At 44.1% G+C, this 18,851-nt stretch overlaps 2 protein-coding genes across 2 annotated transcripts in view; one reads left to right on the plus strand and one right to left on the minus strand.

Annotated features, from left to right (window-relative positions):
• Positions 1–18,851, minus strand: part of PARP9 (poly(ADP-ribose) polymerase family member 9) — a 357,437-nt gene that overhangs the window by 122,313 nt on the left and 216,273 nt on the right. The gene's annotated exons all lie outside the window — the stretch shown is intronic.
• Positions 6,413–18,851, plus strand: part of PARP14 (poly(ADP-ribose) polymerase family member 14) — a 50,890-nt gene continuing 38,451 nt past the window's right edge. The window contains exons 1-3 of the mRNA XM_066346768.1: positions 6,413–6,667; positions 14,434–14,567; positions 16,364–16,397. Of these exons, the coding sequence (XP_066202865.1) occupies positions 6,475–6,667; positions 14,434–14,567; positions 16,364–16,397 (361 nt within the window). The 5' untranslated portion in view covers positions 6,413–6,474. The remainder of the gene's footprint in view (positions 6,668–14,433; positions 14,568–16,363; positions 16,398–18,851) is intronic.

Below are 18,851 nucleotides of genomic sequence, written 5' to 3' on the forward strand. Positions count from 1 at the left end.
TGGGTCTATTACCCTGAAGAGGAGATCTGAGCGGAGCATCACTGTCTAAGTATAGCAGACTGTTGAGCTCAAGAGCAAGGTTGTCTGGGTTTGTATCATTCACTAGCTGTGTGACATTGGGGCAAGATATTTAACCATTTTGTGCCTCAGTTTCCTCATTGTAAAATAGAATTAAGGCCTGACCAGGCGGTGGCACAGTGGATAGAACATCGGACTGGGATGCAGAGGACCCAGGTTCGAGACCCCGAGGTCGCCAGCTTGAGTGCAGGCTCATCTGGTTTGAGCAAAAGCTCACCAGCTTGGACCCAAGATCGCTGGCTCGAGCAAGGGGTTACTTGGTCTGCTGAAGGTCCACGGTCAAGGCACATATGAGAAAGCAATCAATGAACAACTAAGGTGTCGCAATGAAAAACTAATGATTGATGCTTCTCATCTCCATTCCTGTCTGTCTGCTGTCTGTCCCTATCTATTCCTCTCTCTGACTCTCTGTCTGTAAAAAAAAAATTTTTTAAAAGTTAATTTTCTTATAAGTCTGTTGTGGGTATTAATTATTACACTTCATTTTTTTTTACTCATTTGTCCTTGTATTATGATTTCCAAGGACATTTATTTCTTCCGGGATATATGTCTCAAAAGTTATAAACAGATTAGTGAATGCTTGTCTTGGTGACTAATTGATTGGAGGAATGAAGTGGAACAATCAGTTTTAACACCTATTTGACTAGGAGGATATTTAGAACATTGCGCTGAGGTGGGTGGGGGGCTGGGAGCGGAGTATACTGATAGCTTTACCTGATAATAGTACCTCTGTTGGGAGAAGGGTTGAGTTTTGTGCTGGAGCTGGCTCATATTGACTAACCAGAGCTGATTGTTTAAAAATAGTCAGAAAATTTGAAAGCCAATTATTAACTACCGTTATTTAGAATTACCTTGTATAAACTTATAATAAAATAGATTCTCTTTTAAAAAATAATACTGAAAATTTATCACTTCCTAATTATTTACTATTATACATTTTACTATTATCTATATTCTTTTTTTTTGTTAATTCAGTGAGAGGAGGGAGGCAGAGACAGACTCCTTCATGTGCCCCAACTGGGATCCATCTGGCAAGCCCACTAAGGGGCAATACTCTGCCCAACCGGGGTGTTGCTCCATTGCTCAGCAACTGAGCTCTTCTTAGTGCCTGAGGTGAGGTCATGGAGCCATCCTCAGCACCAGAGGCCAACTCACTCCAATCGAGCCATGGCTGCAGGAGAGGAAAAGAGAGAAAGAGAGAGAGAGAGAGAAGCATGAGGGGGAGGGGTAGAGAAGCAGATGGTTGCTTCTCCTGTGTGCCCTGACTGGGAATTGAATCTAGGACATCCACATGGCAGGCCAGTGCTCAACCACTGAGCCAACAAGCCCGGGCCTATCTGTACTCTTGAGTTATTGATATCTACTGTATCTGTAAGGCAGAAGTATTATGTCAGGGTGTGCTACTGGTCATCCCCACTTTGCATTCAGTAATATCACACCAGGAAGTTAAAAATCAACCATGGCAAGAATATTTACAGCATGGAATTAGCAAACAATACAAACCAGGGCTTGATTTATTATATTGTTGATTATCTGAACTTAAGAAAGTGATGAGTAATATGTTAATGAGGCAGATTGAATTTAAAGTTCTGTCATGCCTGTAGCTATTGCATTGTAAAGAGCACAAACAAATGAGACTGTTCTTGAAGTATTTGAAAACTATTATCCAATTCAGCAAAATAGGAACTCATGTCAATGACAAGAGAAGTTCTGATATATATCTTCATTGTCTCATTTTCATCTTACTTGTTAATGTAAACAAAATATCAACCAATTTTTATTCAGAATATATTCATTAATTGCAGCCATAGGCTGGCTACAAATATAAACTGGGCAAAAATTTTTGAAACATTATGTAAGAATCTATTGGCTATTTGAAATTTACAATAAAGAGTATTGTGCTATACAATATTTGTATTCATAAAATTTATAATGAACAAAGACATATATGCAAACCTTTTTCTCCCCAGAGAGCTAGTTGTTCAATGTTTAACATTACATTGTTAATCCAAATTCGGAGAGACCCGAAATATGGAAGACAGGAGCAAGGTTCGTCGTTTACACATCAAAGCTTTATTGTCTAGCTTGGCCAAGTGGCAGGAACTCCAACAGAAATCTGACGGAGAGCGCGCCGGCCCTTTGTTCTACTTAGTTTTTATAGTTTTGTAAGTGGGAAGTACAGAAGCAAAAATTGTAATTAGGAGCCCCTTACCGCTATTGGTTATAGTCATATGTCCTTTAACATGATAGGACCACGTTCAATTTGCAAACCATACATCATTTTGGAGAAAACAAATTTACAAGCCAACACAATGGTAGAAAGATGTCTCTTTACATATTAAAGGCATTCCTATATTATCTAGTGTTTATCTGCTATCTCTCTGTCCAGAGTCACACACTCATTTACATAGGAGAGGTAGTTTCGGTGGGGACAAATGCCTGCAAATGACTCATTGCTATAAGAAAAGGTTTATTTTGGCTTTTCTCTTCCTGCTAGCCATTCACCCTTTTCCCCACAGGTGTGGTGGAATGTCTGGGAATCCATGTTTTCCTCCCCTTGCATTTACAATACAATGCCAAGGGCCATTCTGGTTATGCCAATCATACAGTACAGAGACTATTCTCACAATTTCTCTGCACACCTTAATCCAAATTAATAAAATGTTCTCCAAGCCTCCTAAAATATTAATTCTGTAGCCTTTGGTACTTTACAACACCTGCGGGTGAAATGGCTCAGTGGCTCTTCAACATCACTGTTAAATGCATAGCAGGGTATAAAAGTAAAATATTGTATTTTCCTTTTTAAATATGATCTCAATTGTACTTTTTCTGAGACTTAATGCTTGTTTTGAGATATATGCATGTGTGTCTGATCCAGCGGTTACCTACTAGATGATCAGGAAGGACTTTTACTCTGCTTTCCTCTTCATCTCACCCAAACTTGGAAAGATTCAAACTATTTGGGACTCTTCTGCAAAAGCTTCCTTCCACATCCCACCTGATGGTAGTATTAGTGAACCTAAATGATTCCTATCTGGGGAAATGTACATTAGGAATTACTGTACTGGCAGAGGGAAAAGTATGGGAGACTTTGTGGAGGTTTGAAGAAGACGACTTTCCTGGCAGCGGTTCTCAACCTGTGGGTCGCGACTCCCGCGGGGGTCGAACGACCAAAACACAGGATGGCTTTAGGCGACCCCTGTGTTTTGGTCGTTCGACCCCCGCGGGAGTCGCGACCCACAGGTTGAGAACCGCTGCCTGAAAGGGACGTGAGCACAGGGAGCAAAGCCAGGAACTGGGTGTGTCTACCAGGTGATTCCCTCTGTGGACTGTGGAGTGGAAACAGAGAGGGTGGCTTGTCCCATGGTTTCTGAAGTCATATCCTGTTTGGAGAGACTGGACATGGAGTTTCAGGTGCAAAGTGAGACAAAGAAGTGGACATGAGATGCTCACAACTCACTTGTTCAAAACAGATGGAAAGTCACCCTCTCCCTGATATTCACTGCGATGGGAGAAATGGGGAGGGCTGTAGAAGAGTTGAAAGGAGCCTGATGCCGGAAATTTGTATAGGAGGTTGTAGAGAAGCTGAAAGGAAATTTAGATGAAGCAGAGAAAGGGAAGTTCAGTTCAAATATGCAGATACAGGTTTTTATATTAAGATCAGCTGTGGCTTTGAGGTGACAGGAGAACCCAGAATAGCAATGTGAACATGGCCACTCCTATATTAGAGGGCCACCATCCCCAGGCCCAGAAAGAACACTTACTTCCTTGGAAGAGAATGAATTTCGGGAGGAAGACATCCATCAGAGACAGAATTGAGAGAGGATAAACACACTGTGTGAGGATGCGGGTAAAAGTTCAATAGCTTCAGAGAGAAGACAAAGTACTTCAGGGGCTGAAAATAGTTAGAAATTTGCTTCTTGTAGAACTTTCACTGGCTTTCAAGACCTGCCATCCTGATCCTCTGATAACTTTGTCCCAGTCCACCCAGAGGTGATGAGCAGAACTTGTGGGGCTAGGCACATTGCTGATAGTTAATTAAGTTCCTGAAGAAAAACAGAAATGGCCGGCTAGAGCTTCTACTAGAAAGTTTCAGTTTCACTCTGATTTTATTTCCTGTAAAATGATTATGTGAGGAAAAAGATAATCCTGAACTCTGAAGATAAGAGAATACTGATCTTAGTTGTGGTTTGGGGTGGGACCTTGTGGGGAAATGGTCACTACTGTGTGGCTGAGAGCTATGACGAGCCCCTTCTGTGTCCTCCCCACTTCCTCGATTGCGTGAGGACCAGGGTGTTTGGATTGGATGATGAACGCCACCTGCAGGTAGAAAACTGGAGAGAAAAAAAATCTGAATACTGTTTAGCATTATTATGGACCAGGAACAAGATCCTAGTAAACTCCAGTCCATCTCTGATTCTCTTCATCTCTGAAGTTTAGTTTCATTGTGATTAAGGGACAATATGTTATGTCCAGCCCTGCAGGGGAGAGCAGCTCTAAATTTGGGATTGTCTAAGAGACCTCACCGCCTTCGTCACAGAGGAAACAGAATCCATCAGGGGAGGACGCCCATACCTTCCACCAGTAGTCCTTCAGTTACCCACTTCTGCGCTCCACCTCTGCCTTGGTTCTGGTGCAGTGGGAAAAGTGCCCCCTTCCTAAGGCTACCGCTTCCAGGATTGCATCCCACCTTCTCCCACAACCTGTATTTTCAACCTTTCTTTTACTTCTTTCTATCACAACTTAAACATGCCTAAGAATCTTCCATCTTAAAATTATTTAAAAAGCCAGAAAACAAACATAACAACCACTGCCGAATCCTATAACCCCATAAGCTGAACTCCTTTTCCCCCTTCAGTCAGACTTCTGGAAGAACTGACTTTGCTTGTTGTCTCCAATTCCCGTCCTTCCTTTCAGTCCTCTGTCTACTGCCATCTCCATCTCTTGTCCCTCTTAGGACACCGGTGCTTGCAAGGTCCCCAGCAGTCCAAACGACACTTCTCTCACTCGATGCATTGGTAGTGTTTGAATGATAATCTTTACATCTCACTGAAAACACTTTTAAATTTATTATTATAGGTCAAGAACCCACACATTCTTAGCCTCTCTCCCGCCTTTCTGGCCTCCCCTTGGTGCTCCCATCTGGTAGATGTCACTATTAGCTAGCCAGTTGCTCACGCCATCTGTGGATGACCGTGGAGTCATCCATGAGCATCTTCTCTTCCTACCCACAGCCTTCAGCCAGTCCTGCAGCCGGGCCTTCCATGTTTATTAAGATTCCTACCATGTATCAGAAGGTCCTCCTCCTCTGCCAGCACCCTGGTCTTGGCCACTCCCATCTCTCACCTGGAACAATACCGTAGTCACTTGGTGGCCTCCCTGCCTCAACCCTACCTACACACACAGCAGCCCGAGTGACCCTGCATGGGTAAGTCCCATTACGGAACTACCCTCTTCTCCACCCTCCAAGGTTATCCCCCATCATCTTCAGGCCTCAGCTCCTCCGAATTTGTTCCAGGAACACTTGTGTATTCCTTCCAAGAACACTATGCCACTGTCATAACTCCTCTGTGTCCCACAGCTCCCAGAGCTCAGAGGGAGCAAGAGCTGTGTCAGTCTGCCGAATCCATGGGGAGTGTGTGGCACCTTGTAAATATTCCATAGAAAAGAGCTGAGTGTACTGTTCTCCCTCCTGGCCCCCCAAACCCCATTTCTAGACATATATGAATAGACAGGGAACACACTGCAAAGGAAGGGAAGCAAGTGAAACTCTGACCGTTGTTGAAAGAAGTTCCCACATGGGCCCCAAACATTCTAAAGGGTCAGAGTTTAATGAGTTATTTTATTTCATTGTAAAATGAAAATTTAGGCCTGACCTGTGGTGAAACAGTGGATAAAGTGTTCACCTGGAACCCCGAGGTCACCAGTTCGAAACCCCAGGCTTGCTTCATCAAGGCACGCACAGAGAGCAACTACAAGTTGATGCTTCTTGTTCCTCACCTCCCTCCCCTTTCTCTCTCTCTCTCTCTCATCTCTAAAATCAATAAATAAAATCTTAAAAATAAATAAATAAATAAAACTTTGCACGAAGTCTCGTGACCCAAAGCTGCTGATTTCACCTGTGGCTTGTGTGAGTGGCAAACGAGTCTTAAGTTTTAGGGACCCGTTTACACCCAGTTGCCCGGAGTGGAGATGGCCAGCTTTTGCTCTGGGCCCCAGAAGTAGGTGAAGGCCTGGAGGATGACTAGTCAAACCCGGGGATGCTGGTAACAACCCCGTGCAGAACCGAAGGGCAGGGAGGAGTTTTCCCGGAAACGAAAGCGAAAGAGGCGAAGTTAACCGCCCCGAGTTGGGGTGAGTCTGGCAGTCCCGCCGGAGCAGCGGAGCTGAGCGGGGATGGCTGCTTCTGGCCCCCGCCACTTCCCGCTGCTGGTCGAGGGGTCCTGGGGCTACAACCCCCCGCAGAACTTGAGCACCAAGTTGCAGGTGTACTTCCAGAGCCAGAAGAAATCGGGAGGCGGGGAGTGTGAGGTCCGCCGGGAGCCCGGGAACCCGGACCGCTTCCTGGTGCTCTTCTACTCGCACGACGGTGAGGGGCGCCCTGGGAGGGGGTGGGGGTAGGGAACAACACCTCAACAGTGTCACACCATAGTTTCCCACGCCCGGCCTGGGGAAACTTGGGACTGGGGCTGGCGGCGCGAGAGTCCGCCCCGTTCCAACAGCAGCAATGAGGGGTTGCAAAATGCCCCGTGCGAGGGTCGTTGAGGTCCTCTGCCCTGCGCTTCCAGGCGCTCAGCGGTGCTGCCCGGATGGAGGTGGTGGAGGAACTGCGCAAGTTAGTATGGAAAGCTAATCACTGGTTGACTCATCTTGTTTTAGGAGGCTACATAGTATGTTACTGGCAGAGTTGCATCTATTGAGCTTTTTGTCTTCGGCCTGTTAAATCAGCAGTTCTAGAACTCCCCAGGTTTATGGGAAGAGAAAGTTTCCAGGGAGAGTATGTCCAAATATACTTTAGGGAGATAAATTTCGTTGAAAATAAGTACATTGATTTCTGTTGGGAGAGGCCATGAAAATCAGACCTTTTAGGAGATTCATGCAGTGTTCTGAGTGAAGACAAGTGAGTCCTTAACAATGAAAGCAGTGGTGGGATCCAAATAATTTAACAACCGGTTCTCTGCCCTAATGACCGTTTTAAGTATAAAAAAAGATATACTGTACCGAAAAGTAGTTTATTACTTCATGCATTTAAGACTTAAATAAGAACAATAAAGGGGGTACACAGAACTAGATTGTTATAAGAAAGAGTTTTAAAATATTAATGAAAAAAATTAAATAATAATACCTGACAAAAACCAATAAAACTGTTAAGATATTTCCATACTGCTTCTTGTTTGGCGTCCTCCCTTGCAATTTTCTTTGCTTTTATCTGAGCATCATGGCCGTGATTTATCCTTAATCATCTTTTCACCGTCGAAGTAGGATCTCATTCCTGTAGAGGTAGGCCGATTAGACTAATAGTCATTGTATTTGATATACAGTATTAGAAACAGGTGACTGAAGTAACAAATGTGAGGAAATTAAAATGTAGTATTTCATCAAAGGTATAATGAGCTTTACGAAATGAGTAAATAAATAAAACATTACAAAAATAAATAAATAAATAAATAAATAAATAAATATTACAAGCATAGTTCTGTCAAAGTTTTTTCACCTATGGACAGAATGAACATTACTATGGATGCTTAGAACACGCTGTTCCACAGATGAATGCTAAAAATGAGTAAGGATTATAAATTTGTGATTTCCACATTGGGCGACTGCCCAGGCACCCACCTTAAAGAGAACCCTGATTACAAGTGCCATTTTAACAACCGGTTCCCCGAACTCAACAAAAAATTAGCTATCAGTTCTGCCGAACCGGTGGGAACTGGCTGAATCCCACCGCTGAATGAAAGTCAGTGCAGGGATGGAAGAGACATATTTGTGTGCTGTTCTGAATTTGGTACCTGATTCTTTGAGAATGGTCAATGCTCCATTTGAGAGAGGGGAGGAGAACCCTTAATCTTTCTGTTAATTTTTAGGTGGGGAAATAAAGGGGCTAAGCAATGTGCGGAGTCCCTGTTTTCCGGCAGGGATGGGGCCAGACGGGTCTGCCACAGGCTGGCCTGTGGTGTGGTTTCTTGACTAGGTGCTAGAAGGATTTCACAACAGGAGTTCAGGTGATGTTGAGAATACAGTTATTAAAGCTGAGGGCATTGGAACAAAGAGCTTAGAAGCCACAGGAGAGAGCCTAGGCGGGGCTTGGCTCTGGCTCTCTAGAAACGCCACAGGAAAGCGAACCACTCACTGAAAAGTCAGAGAGAAGGGGGCCTTGGGGACAGGTTGGGGGGTTCAGCCAGGGAGGAGCTGCTGATGCCCCTTGTTACCATGGTTGCAAGTGTCATGGAGACTCTTAGAGTTTAGGAGAAAGAAAGAAAAACATTCACGCTGAGAAAAGGCCTGGTTGTGCTCCGGAGGGTTTTTATCACTTCTCCAGCTCCAGCGAGAATCTTAGGGGAGGTCTCAGGGGCTGGTTTCAGAAGAATATTTATCAGCTTTCCAGCTGCATTCTTTAATATGCTGATATATCAAAATGAGCATATAGGGGAGTTTGGGATTATTCTCTGGTCAGCTTCACTGCTTTACTTTTATCTTAGGTCTCTCTGGTTCTAATCAGGTTTTTTGGTATTTGCTCCCCTGACTTTATCTGTCTTTGGGTTTGGCTGGCACAAATGGCATTAGTTGGGCTTCTGTCCTCTATCGCCTTGGCCAGGGTGATTTAAACTGTTTATTCTCTGTCAGGAGGAGAGGTATAAATCAGTTGTTCTCAAGTGCCCTTGATTAGGGAAGATAAAGTCTTGTGATTCACTAACTCTGTAAGTTGTTCAAATTGTTTGGCTTGAATGACTTTGTCTCAGTTTCCCCATTCCACTTGCCAAGGAATTATCCTAGCCTCTACATCAGGGGTCCCCAAACTACGGCCCGCGGGCCACATGCGGCCCCCCTGAGGCCATTTATCCGGCCCCTGCTGCACTTCTGGAAGGGGCACCTCTTTCATTGGTGGTCAGTGAGAGGAGCATAGTTCCCATTTAAATACTGGTCAGTTTGTTGATTTAAATTTACTTGTTCTTTATTTTAAATATTGTATTTGTTCCCGTTTTGTTTTTTTTTTACTTTAAAATAAGATATGTGCAGTGTGCATAGGGATTTGTTTATAGTTTTTTTTATAGTCCGGCTCTCCAATGGTCTGAGGGACACTGAACTGGCCCCCTGTGTAAAAAGTTTGGGGACCCCTGCTCTACATTATGGTTTCCCCATGGGTCATGGAGATTCCCAGTGGCTCTGGGCTTATCTGGGAGTGGAGCAGAGATGCTGCTTAGAATCACACTGTCTGGGTGAAATAGAGTTATTGGAGGAGGGTGACAGCTTCCTTTGATCAGCACACATGTCTTTATTGGTAGTTTGCTGGCACCTCGTCCCTTGGTTTCAGAGTGGTCCCCAGACTGGGCTGAACGAGGTTGGAAATTTTGAGCTTTTGATGGGGAAATTTCTCCTCACAGGCAGTTGAGCAGCTGAGTTCTCCTCTCTTTCCACTTGCTGTTGCTGTTTAAGAAAAGGGGAGGAGGCCCTGGCCGGTTGGCTCCGTGGTAGAGCGTCGGCCTGGCGTGCAGAAGTCCTGGGTTCGATTCCCGGCCAGGGCACACAGAAGCGCCCATTTGCTTCTCCCCCCTCCCCCCCTCCTTCCTCTCTGTCTCTCTCTTCCCCTCCCGCAGCCGAGGCTCCATTGGAGCAAAGAAGGCTCGGGCGCTGGGGATGGCTCCTTGGCCTCTGCCCCAGGTGCTAGAGTGGCTCTGGTCGCAACAGAGCGACGCCCCAGAGGGGCAGAGCGTTGTCCCCTGGTGGGCGTGCCGGGTGGATCCCGGTCGGGGCGCATGCAGGAGTCTGTCTGACTGTCTCTCCCCGTTTCCAGCTTCAGAAAAATACAAAAAAAAAAAAAAAAAAAAAAAGAAAAGGGGAGGACAAATATCCACCATAAACCTGTTTACCTACAACACCCACCAGGCCCTGTTCTGGGAGGCACGTGATCGCCTGCTCCCAGAGCACGCCTTTTCCATTGGATTCTTGTAGGAAGGGGCTGGACAACACCTGACCCTGCTTTCCTGTTGCTGGGATTGAGCAGCATTTGGGCCAGAGGAGCCTTACAAGTCCATGAGAACAATTAGAAAGCTTTAGGCAAGGATCCGGAAAGGAATGATGAAACCCAGAGAGGAGAGGGATGTCAGATAAGAGAAGGAAGTGAGACAGGTAGGGGGCAGGGGACCCACTTAGCTCAGAGCTTTATGAAAACAAAATACCAAGGAAAGCTCAGAAAGGCAGCTGTGCAGTGTAAGACATTTTCTCGATGTTACCACTTTGATTTCGACTGTTAAATCAGCATGGGTCTGGCCCTTAGGGACTATTCTTTCTTCTTTAGTATCCCATTTCCTTCAGGGGTACTTCTCCAAATGCACCCGACTTACAACAGGTGAAACAGACACAACCCAGCTCTGTCCTCGAGATTCGGGAACCCTCAGTGTGGGTGAGTGGGAGGCAGTCAGCACTTGGAACCAGCACCCGGGTGACTCAGATGCGTTAATCCTCGAGAATCCGGTTGTTTGTTGATGACTCTAAAGGGAGATGATTACAGAAAATATAAACAGCATAAAAATACAATGAGCACCAAGTATAATTTTGTGATCATAACATTATTCTGTTCTAGCCCTCAAAGCAGAACCAATTTCAGCCTCCTGCCAGGCTTCTTCCTTCATATGGTTTAGCCCATAACCCCCTTCTGCCACCCCCAGGCTGCTCCAGTGGCCCTTATGTGCTACTCCCAGCACAGACATCTCAAAAACTTAGTGCAAGTCAAGGCTTCTTATGGTCAAAGTTCTTGGGGAATGGAAAGTCCCAGTCAGTTTCAGTTTCCTTTCAGAGGAACAGCTTTCTCAGCAGCAGCAAGTTGCCAGGAACTTACTGACAATAAATGATCTGCCCTAGCAGTCCTAAGGCAGGAGTTCTCTTACAGAGAGATAACCTCTCCCTCCACACCAGGAAGTGGTCTTAGCAGGTGCAGGCTCATTGCGTAACACAACTTTAGTCATATAATTCAAATAAGAATGAGCCCACCAGCATTTCTCTGTAGAAATTACTGGAGAACACACAGGAATTATTTTAGAAGCTGTATCTTACTTTTATTTATTTTTAAAATATGATGTTAGAATTTTTTTTTGAGAACGAGAGAGAGAAAGACAGGAAGGTGAGAGAGAGGGGGAAGAGAGAGATGAAAAGCATCAACTCATAGTTGCTTCACTTTAGTTGTTTATTAATTGCTTCTCATACATGCCTTGACTATGGGCTTAAGCCGAACCAGTGACCTGTTGCTCAAGCCAGCAACCTCGGGCTCAAACCAGCAACCTTGGGATCATGTCAGTAATCCTGCATTCAAGTTGGTGAACCCATGCTCACGCTGGCAAGCCCACATTTTAGCTGGCAACCTGGAGGTCTCCCAACTGGGGCCCTCAGCATCCCAGGCCAACACTCAATCCACTGCACTGCCATGGGTCAAGCTAGAAGCTATATCTTACTTTTATATAGTTCACTGAATGTCTGAACAATTGAGTGTAATTTGACTTTGAAGATTTATCATCCTCTCTGGTCATAATTTGGCTCCTAGTTATTGTCAGTCTCTTTGGGAGTAAGGAAACCTTCTCTTTAAATAAAAGCAAATGCAGAAGGTTTGGGGTTAGTGCAGAAGGGACATGGTTCACATGGGTAAGGGTGGCTGGACATCAGTAATTTCAGCTTTTTCCTCCCAGATTCACCTCCTTGTTGGAGAGCACTCACTGGTCTTGCTGCCATCTACCCTCTCAAAGTAGTGGTGCCCATGCATGCTGCACACAGAACAGGCTGGCACATTTAAATGCCTGGATGGGGCTCTACTATAGTCTAAGGAATAATGAAAGGAATGCATCACAGAGGTCCATGACTCTGAACAACCTGACTTACAAAATTTAGCTTCCTCTCTGGCTTCAGGGGTTTTATCCAGTCCTCGCTCACATATAGAGCGCCTCCTTAGGAGTCCTTGTGAAGATCTGCCCTCCCATAAATAGTGAAAGTAGGGCCGACCTTTTATCTCATATTATTTCTGAGAGTCTGTTTCATTCAGTTGGCATTGAGTTAAGACCTCACTTCTCCTACCCTTCCACGGATGGTTGAGGTGGAAAAGATATTCAAGTCCTTGTTTTTGAAAAATTCCTAACTATATTTTTGTCCTCATAAAGCCAACAGTGTCAGCATTCAACATAGTAACCCAACATTTACAGCAGAGCTTCTCCTGTGAACAAAGGTTCCCCTTTACCCTGACATTTTTGTACCATCTGACTATGTCGACCACACCTCCTCATCTAAACTCATTCCCTACTCTCCACTGTCTGAGACACCGACTTTCCCTTCCTCTCTCTGGCTGCTCTTTCTTATAACTTACATTTGCACAGCTCTGTGGGTGTTATAAAAATTCATTCCCAGATGCTGGTTTGAGAGAGGAAACAGATTTAAGAGAAGTCATATTCTCAATGTCACTCAACTAGTTTGTGGCAGAGTTGGAATTTAAATCCAGGTTTTTTTGTGAATGCTTATATCCATTTTTGTTTTCTTTTTTTTTGCTACAGCCCAACTTCCTGATATATATATATTTTTAAATCTCCCCACCCCTTCTTTTCTTCTTCTTTTACTATCATATGCGAGGCTCCTATCTTCACAAGTTAAAGAATAGAGTGAAATAGATTTTTAATTAGGTTCCTGGCCATTCTGTTTACCATGGCTTACCATGACAGATGTTTTAATTATCCCCCTTTCCTGTACAATAAAATAATGTTCCCTTTCTGAGTGCCTACTGAGAACCAAGTACTATTTATACTAAATGCTTTATAGTGTTTCTTTAACTTAATCCGTGTAACACCATATAAGACAATCTTTTTTAATTTTTAAAATTTATTTTACTTTTTTTTTTTTTTTTTTTTTTTTTTTTTACAGAGACAGAGAGTGAGTCAGAGAGAGGGATAGACGGAACGGAGAGAGATGAGAAGCATCAATCATTAGTTTTTCATTGTGCGTTGCAACACCTTAGTTGTTCATTGATTGCTTTCTCATATGTGCCTTGACTGTGGGCCTTCAGCAGACCGAGTAACCCCTTGCTGGAGCCAGCGACCTTGGGTTCAAGCTGGTGGGCTTTTCCTCAAACCAGATGAGCCCGCACTCAAGCTGGCGACCTCGGGGTCTCCAACCCGGGTCCTCCGCATCCCAGTCCGACGCTCTATCCACTGCGCCACCGCCTGGTCAGGCTATTTTACTGATTTTAAAGAGAGAAGGGAAAGAGAGAGATAAAGATAGAGGGAAACATTGATTTGTTGTTCCACTCCATTTATGCATTCTTTGGTTGATTCTTGTATGTGCCCTGACTAAGACTGAATTTACAGCCTTGGTGTATTGGGACACTATTCTAACCAACTGAGCTACCTGGCCAGGGCTAAAACAATTTTTATTAATTACTTGTTAATATACAAGAAGAATGAGGCTTTAGAACATGCTTTAATGTTAAAAAAAAAAAAAAAGCTTAAAGATAGAATTCAAACCCGACCAGTGCTGGTGCAGTGGATAAAACATTGACCTGGGACACTGAAGACCCAGGTTTGAAATCCCAAGGTTGCTGGCTTGAGCACAGCCTCACCAGCTTGAGTGTGTAGTCATTGGCTTAAGTGTGGGGTGTTGGACATGATCCCATGGTCACTGGCTTGAGCCCAAATGTCATTGGCTTAAAACCCAAGGTTGCTGGCTTGAGTCCAAGGTCTCTGGCTTGAGCAAGGGGGCAATGGCTTAGCTAGAGCCCCCTGGTCAAGGCACATATGAGAAGCAATCAATGAACAACCAAGGTGCCACAACCCTGAGTTGATGCTTCTCATCTCTCCCCCTTCCTGTTTATCTGTCTGTCTATCCGTCTGTCAGTATCTTTCTGTCTCTAGTGCTAAAAAAAAAAAAAGATACAATTCAAATCCATATGTGCTTGCTAAACTTTTCCTGTTTTTTACCACATAAGGCCTCTCTTGAGAAAATGACTGAGCAATTCATGAAGCCTAAAGAAATGATGGAATAATTTTGTGAATAGAGATTGCTTGACAGTTGACTATTTCTTCCTCTCCTCCTCCTCCTCCTCCTCCTCCTCCTTCTCCTCCTTCTTTCTCTTTTTCTTCTCCTTCTTCTTCCTTTTTGATATTTCAGTTCGGCAAAAAGTTCTGGAGAGAGAGAACCACGTGTTAGTATGGTCGGAAAAAGGAAATTTCAAGTTAACTGTCCAGTTGCCCAGAGCCCCAGATGAAGGCCATAAGGTCTCGGAAGAGAAAATTCCAACAACGGTAAGTAAAGGGGTGAGTGAAAGGGGAGAAGCGTGTTCTCCCAGGGTGTGTGGGATGGGAAGCACCACAAGGAAAACCTGATGGAAGGAAAAGTATACCTCACACTGGGGTGAGAAATGCAGTTGACAGATGTGGTGAGATAGGTATGGAAGACAGAAGGAGGGCACACTTTTTGTTTGATTTTGGACAGTTTGGGGGTTCTAATAAGGCTGGTTTGAGATGTAGAATTTTGGATCTCTTTGTCCTGAGTGCTCTTAACCTGGGACTTGCTATATTTGTCTTATTTTTGTTGTTTTGAGGGGATAGCGATCCATACTGCATATACTAAGTATTTCCTAAAATGGCATAGTAATAGTACCTGCCTTGTTGGTTAGGTGTGTTGTGAAGATTAAATGAGACCACCTTTGTAAGGCAAACGGCACAGTGTTTGTTCATAGGAAACACTCAATAAATATTAAATGAGGAAAAGGTGTAGGTTTTGCCCCTTGTCCCGGACACTTGGTGTTTGTTGGGGTTTCTGTTACTTGTGACTCATTTTTACAATGATTTTTGTGCTGAGTAAGTGACTGTGCCACCACACACGGGGTGCATTCAAAAACATCATTGTCAGAGCTTCTCATCATTTCTGTTGACCCTGGCATATTTTCTTTTTTTTTTTAATAAATAAATTTTTATTTTAATGGGGTGACATCAATAAATCAGGGTACATATATTCAAAGAAAACATGTCCAGGTTATCTTGTCATTCAATTCTGTTGCATACCCATCACCCAAAGAGAGATTGTCCTCCGTCACCTTCTATCTAGTTTTCTTTGTGCCCCTCCCCCTCCCCCTCCCCCTCTCCCTCTTTTCCTCCCCCCATCCCCCAGTAACCACCACACTCTTGTCCATGTCTTTAGTCTCGTTTTTATGTCCCACCAATGTATGGAATCCTGCAGTTCTTGTTTTTTTCTGATTTACTTATTTCACTCCGTATAATGTTATCAAGATCCCACCGTTTTGTTGTAAGTGATCCAATGTCATTATTTCTTATGGCTGAGTAGTATACCATGGCGTATATGTGCCACATCTTCTTTATCCAGTCTTCCCTTTTTTTTTTTTTTTTTTTTTTACAGTGATTAAAACCTTTAAGCAAACTCTTGGCCAATACAGCAAGAATCCATAAAAGAGTAGTGTCCTTAACATGTTCACCAAGTCCACGTTGGCCCCAACACCATGCCAAATCCCTGAAAAATGCAACCCAACCCCAGTTCAGTCTGTTAGGAGCTGTCACAAGGAGCAGGAGTCCAGGAAAAGTCCACATCCAGGAAAAGTCCACATGGCACTGGAATTGTTGTCACAATTCTATACTTTGCAGCTCATGTCCAAGTCCCAATGACCGCTGCTTCTAGCTGGTAATGATTTAGGTAGACTGGAAAAGCCATCTGCAGCCTGTGTGGTGATGGAGCTTCTGTTCTCCTCTGCCTGGAGAGATGAGACCAGGTTGCTTTTCCCTGGAGCTCTGCGACTGTGGCTTGGTAAAGAGAACCTTGTGATACACTAAGCAGTCTCGGTGTGGCTTCTTCAGTGTTCCTTGGCTGAAGAGTCCTCTCAGTTTAGTCCAAAGTTGGTTTTTCCAGATGATAGGTCTTAAAATCAGTTTGTAATCCACCTTGGTTCTGGGAGGTAGATGTTGGTACGTCCGCCTAGTCCAGCGCCATCTTGTCTTCTCCCCTGAAGAACAGATTTTTCCATATTTTCTTAATGTAAAAAAATTATTAGTAATTTATTAATGCTACTTTATTGTTTGAATTTCAGAAATCCAAGACCAAAAAACATGCCGAAGAACCAGGTAAGTCTCAGTTGAGATGACTGGCCTGCCTGAGGCCCTTGTGGACATCACCGTTTTCATCTTTACTTCAGAGGGCAGGGTTTTCTCAGCTTGCAGATGCCTTGGGCTGCACTGTCTTTATACTCTCAGCCAGCTGTGCAGAGAGAGGGTGAACATTGGGCTCAGGTCAGAAGGATGGGAACAGCTCCTCTGTGGGGGCTGGGAGATACCGTATTCCCCCATGTATAAGACGCACCCTTTTCCGAACATTTTGGGGTCTAAATACTGGGTGCGTCTTATACAGTGGTTGTAGGGTTTTTTTTTACTTGCATTTCCTGCCTTTTTTGCGCTTGTTTTTGCACTTGTTGTAGGCAGTGATTCCAAGCTAATGGATGGGAGTTTTAACAGTGATGAGGAGTTGTATGAATTTTATGATGAATAAAACTTGAGTTCAGTAATTTTATGTATTACTTTTTTTTTTCAAAATTTGGGCCCCAAAATTAAGGTGCATCTTATACATGGGGGAATACAGTACCTTGCAATTGAGGGGAGAGCAAAGAGGTGCCTGGAAGGTGGTGAAGAACTGACCTTTAGAGCCCACTTGTGCCCATCTGACATTGAGAAGCAAAAACATGATGTATCAATGGGCGCTGTGTGTGGCTAAGTCAATTTCTGAGCCCTGGGTGTGGAAAGTGCTGTTCTCTGCAGCCACAACAGGACAAAGTGATCCTCTGTGGATGAAAGCTCCTGAGTGCTGGGTGCAGAATGTGGGTGCAGCCCTCCAGACCAGCAGCAGCTCTTCTCAGACCACCTGCTGTGAGCAAGAGACAGAAACCTAGTAGCTGTTTTGGACTCTGTTGCTTAACTAGTGTCTGGGTGCTGGTCTGTGGCACCTGACATTTACTAAGGAAGTGACCGGTTGTCCCAGCTAAGCATGCTGTTATAAAGGGGAGGAAATGATGAAACGTGTTGAATGGCTAAGTCAAAGCGATAGAGACATATATCCAGATCTTGGGGAAAAGCAGTTCCAAAATAATGTGTAAACGTTTTCTTCTAAAGATAAAATTGTCTTGAGACCATGTTTAGATTTTTGCAACTTCCTCTTTTTGAAAATGGCACTAGGATGAGAGCTGCCATTGTTGGTAAAACGACTGGGTAGGGATGTATAGATTGTCTTATCTAACATGGATTTACTATTAAACTGTAAGATGTAATATGCATGGTTTCCTTAAGAATCTTGTGCTTTTTTTAATCATTATTATTATTAAGTGAGAGGAGGGGAGGCAGAGAGACAGACTCCTACATGAATGAGACCTGGATCCACCTGGCAAGCCCTCTATGGGGTAATGCTCTGGCTATCTGAGGCCCTTACTTTGTTGCTTGGCAACCAAGCTATTTTTAGCACCTGAGGCAGAGGCCACTTGGAACTATCCTTAGCAACCCCCCCCCCCAACTCAGTTGAATCCATTGAGTCATGGCTGTGGGAGGAGGGGAGAGAGAGAGAAAGAAAAAGAGAGAAGGGGGAAGGGCAGGGGTGGAGAAACAGATGGTCACTTCTCCTGTGTGCCCTGACTGGAATTGAACCTGGGATATCCACAGGCTGGGACAATGCTTTACCTTTGAGCCAACTGGCCAGGGCTTTCATGATTCTTATAAGATAAGATTTTATTTTTGTCTCTTTAGAGTAATTCCTGCTTTCCATTTTTCAGTTACTAGACTTACTCACCCAACTCCCAATGTTCATTGTAACTCCCTAAATCTTTTCCTATTTCTTGGAAGATACCTTACATGCTGTACCCTTAAGTTCAATTAGACCAAGGAGTGGTTTTATAGTTCTACATTTATATCTGTACCATTTCTCACATTGAGAATTTAATCGTCTGTGTTTCTTATCGTTTCATAGATTTTACCCTAATTCTGTCTTTACTGATTTATTCGCACTGCTTCAGATTTGCTTAAGACTCCCAAGTGTGAGTATTCTCAGGGATAGTCATCTAGTCCCACTCCACAATTGAACTTTTCATTGTCCTGGAAATTTTAGACCCATTTACTGACTTGTTTTTACCTGACCCGGACTCTAACCAGCCAAAACATTGTATAGTCTTGAAGAAGATACTTAAGTTAACCCCTTTAAGGGATGGAAGAGGAGGTCTTTCGTTGAATGGTTGCTCCATACTGAGTCCTGACAGAGGCCCTAAAGCTAGAACTCCTGGAATTAACTGGAATTGTGTAGACAGTTTTCAGACCTGAGTTAAATAAGGATGGAGGGTGGTTACCCGATAGGCCCCATATCTCTGGGATGAGGAAAGCACAGGCCACCACCATGGATGTAATAGGCATACCTGAAACCCAGAGCTTCAAGCTGGTAGAGCAGCTTCTGGTAGAGCAGGAGAAGGCCAATCAAGGTACACACCCACAGCAGGGGATGTGAGCACTAAGCCGGTGTCCTGGTCCAGGCTAGGCTAATTGGGCTGG

The sequence above is a fragment of the Saccopteryx leptura genome, chromosome 8, assembly GCF_036850995.1.
Source record: "Saccopteryx leptura isolate mSacLep1 chromosome 8, mSacLep1_pri_phased_curated, whole genome shotgun sequence".
In the NCBI taxonomy this organism is placed as follows: domain Eukaryota; kingdom Metazoa; phylum Chordata; class Mammalia; order Chiroptera; family Emballonuridae; genus Saccopteryx; species Saccopteryx leptura.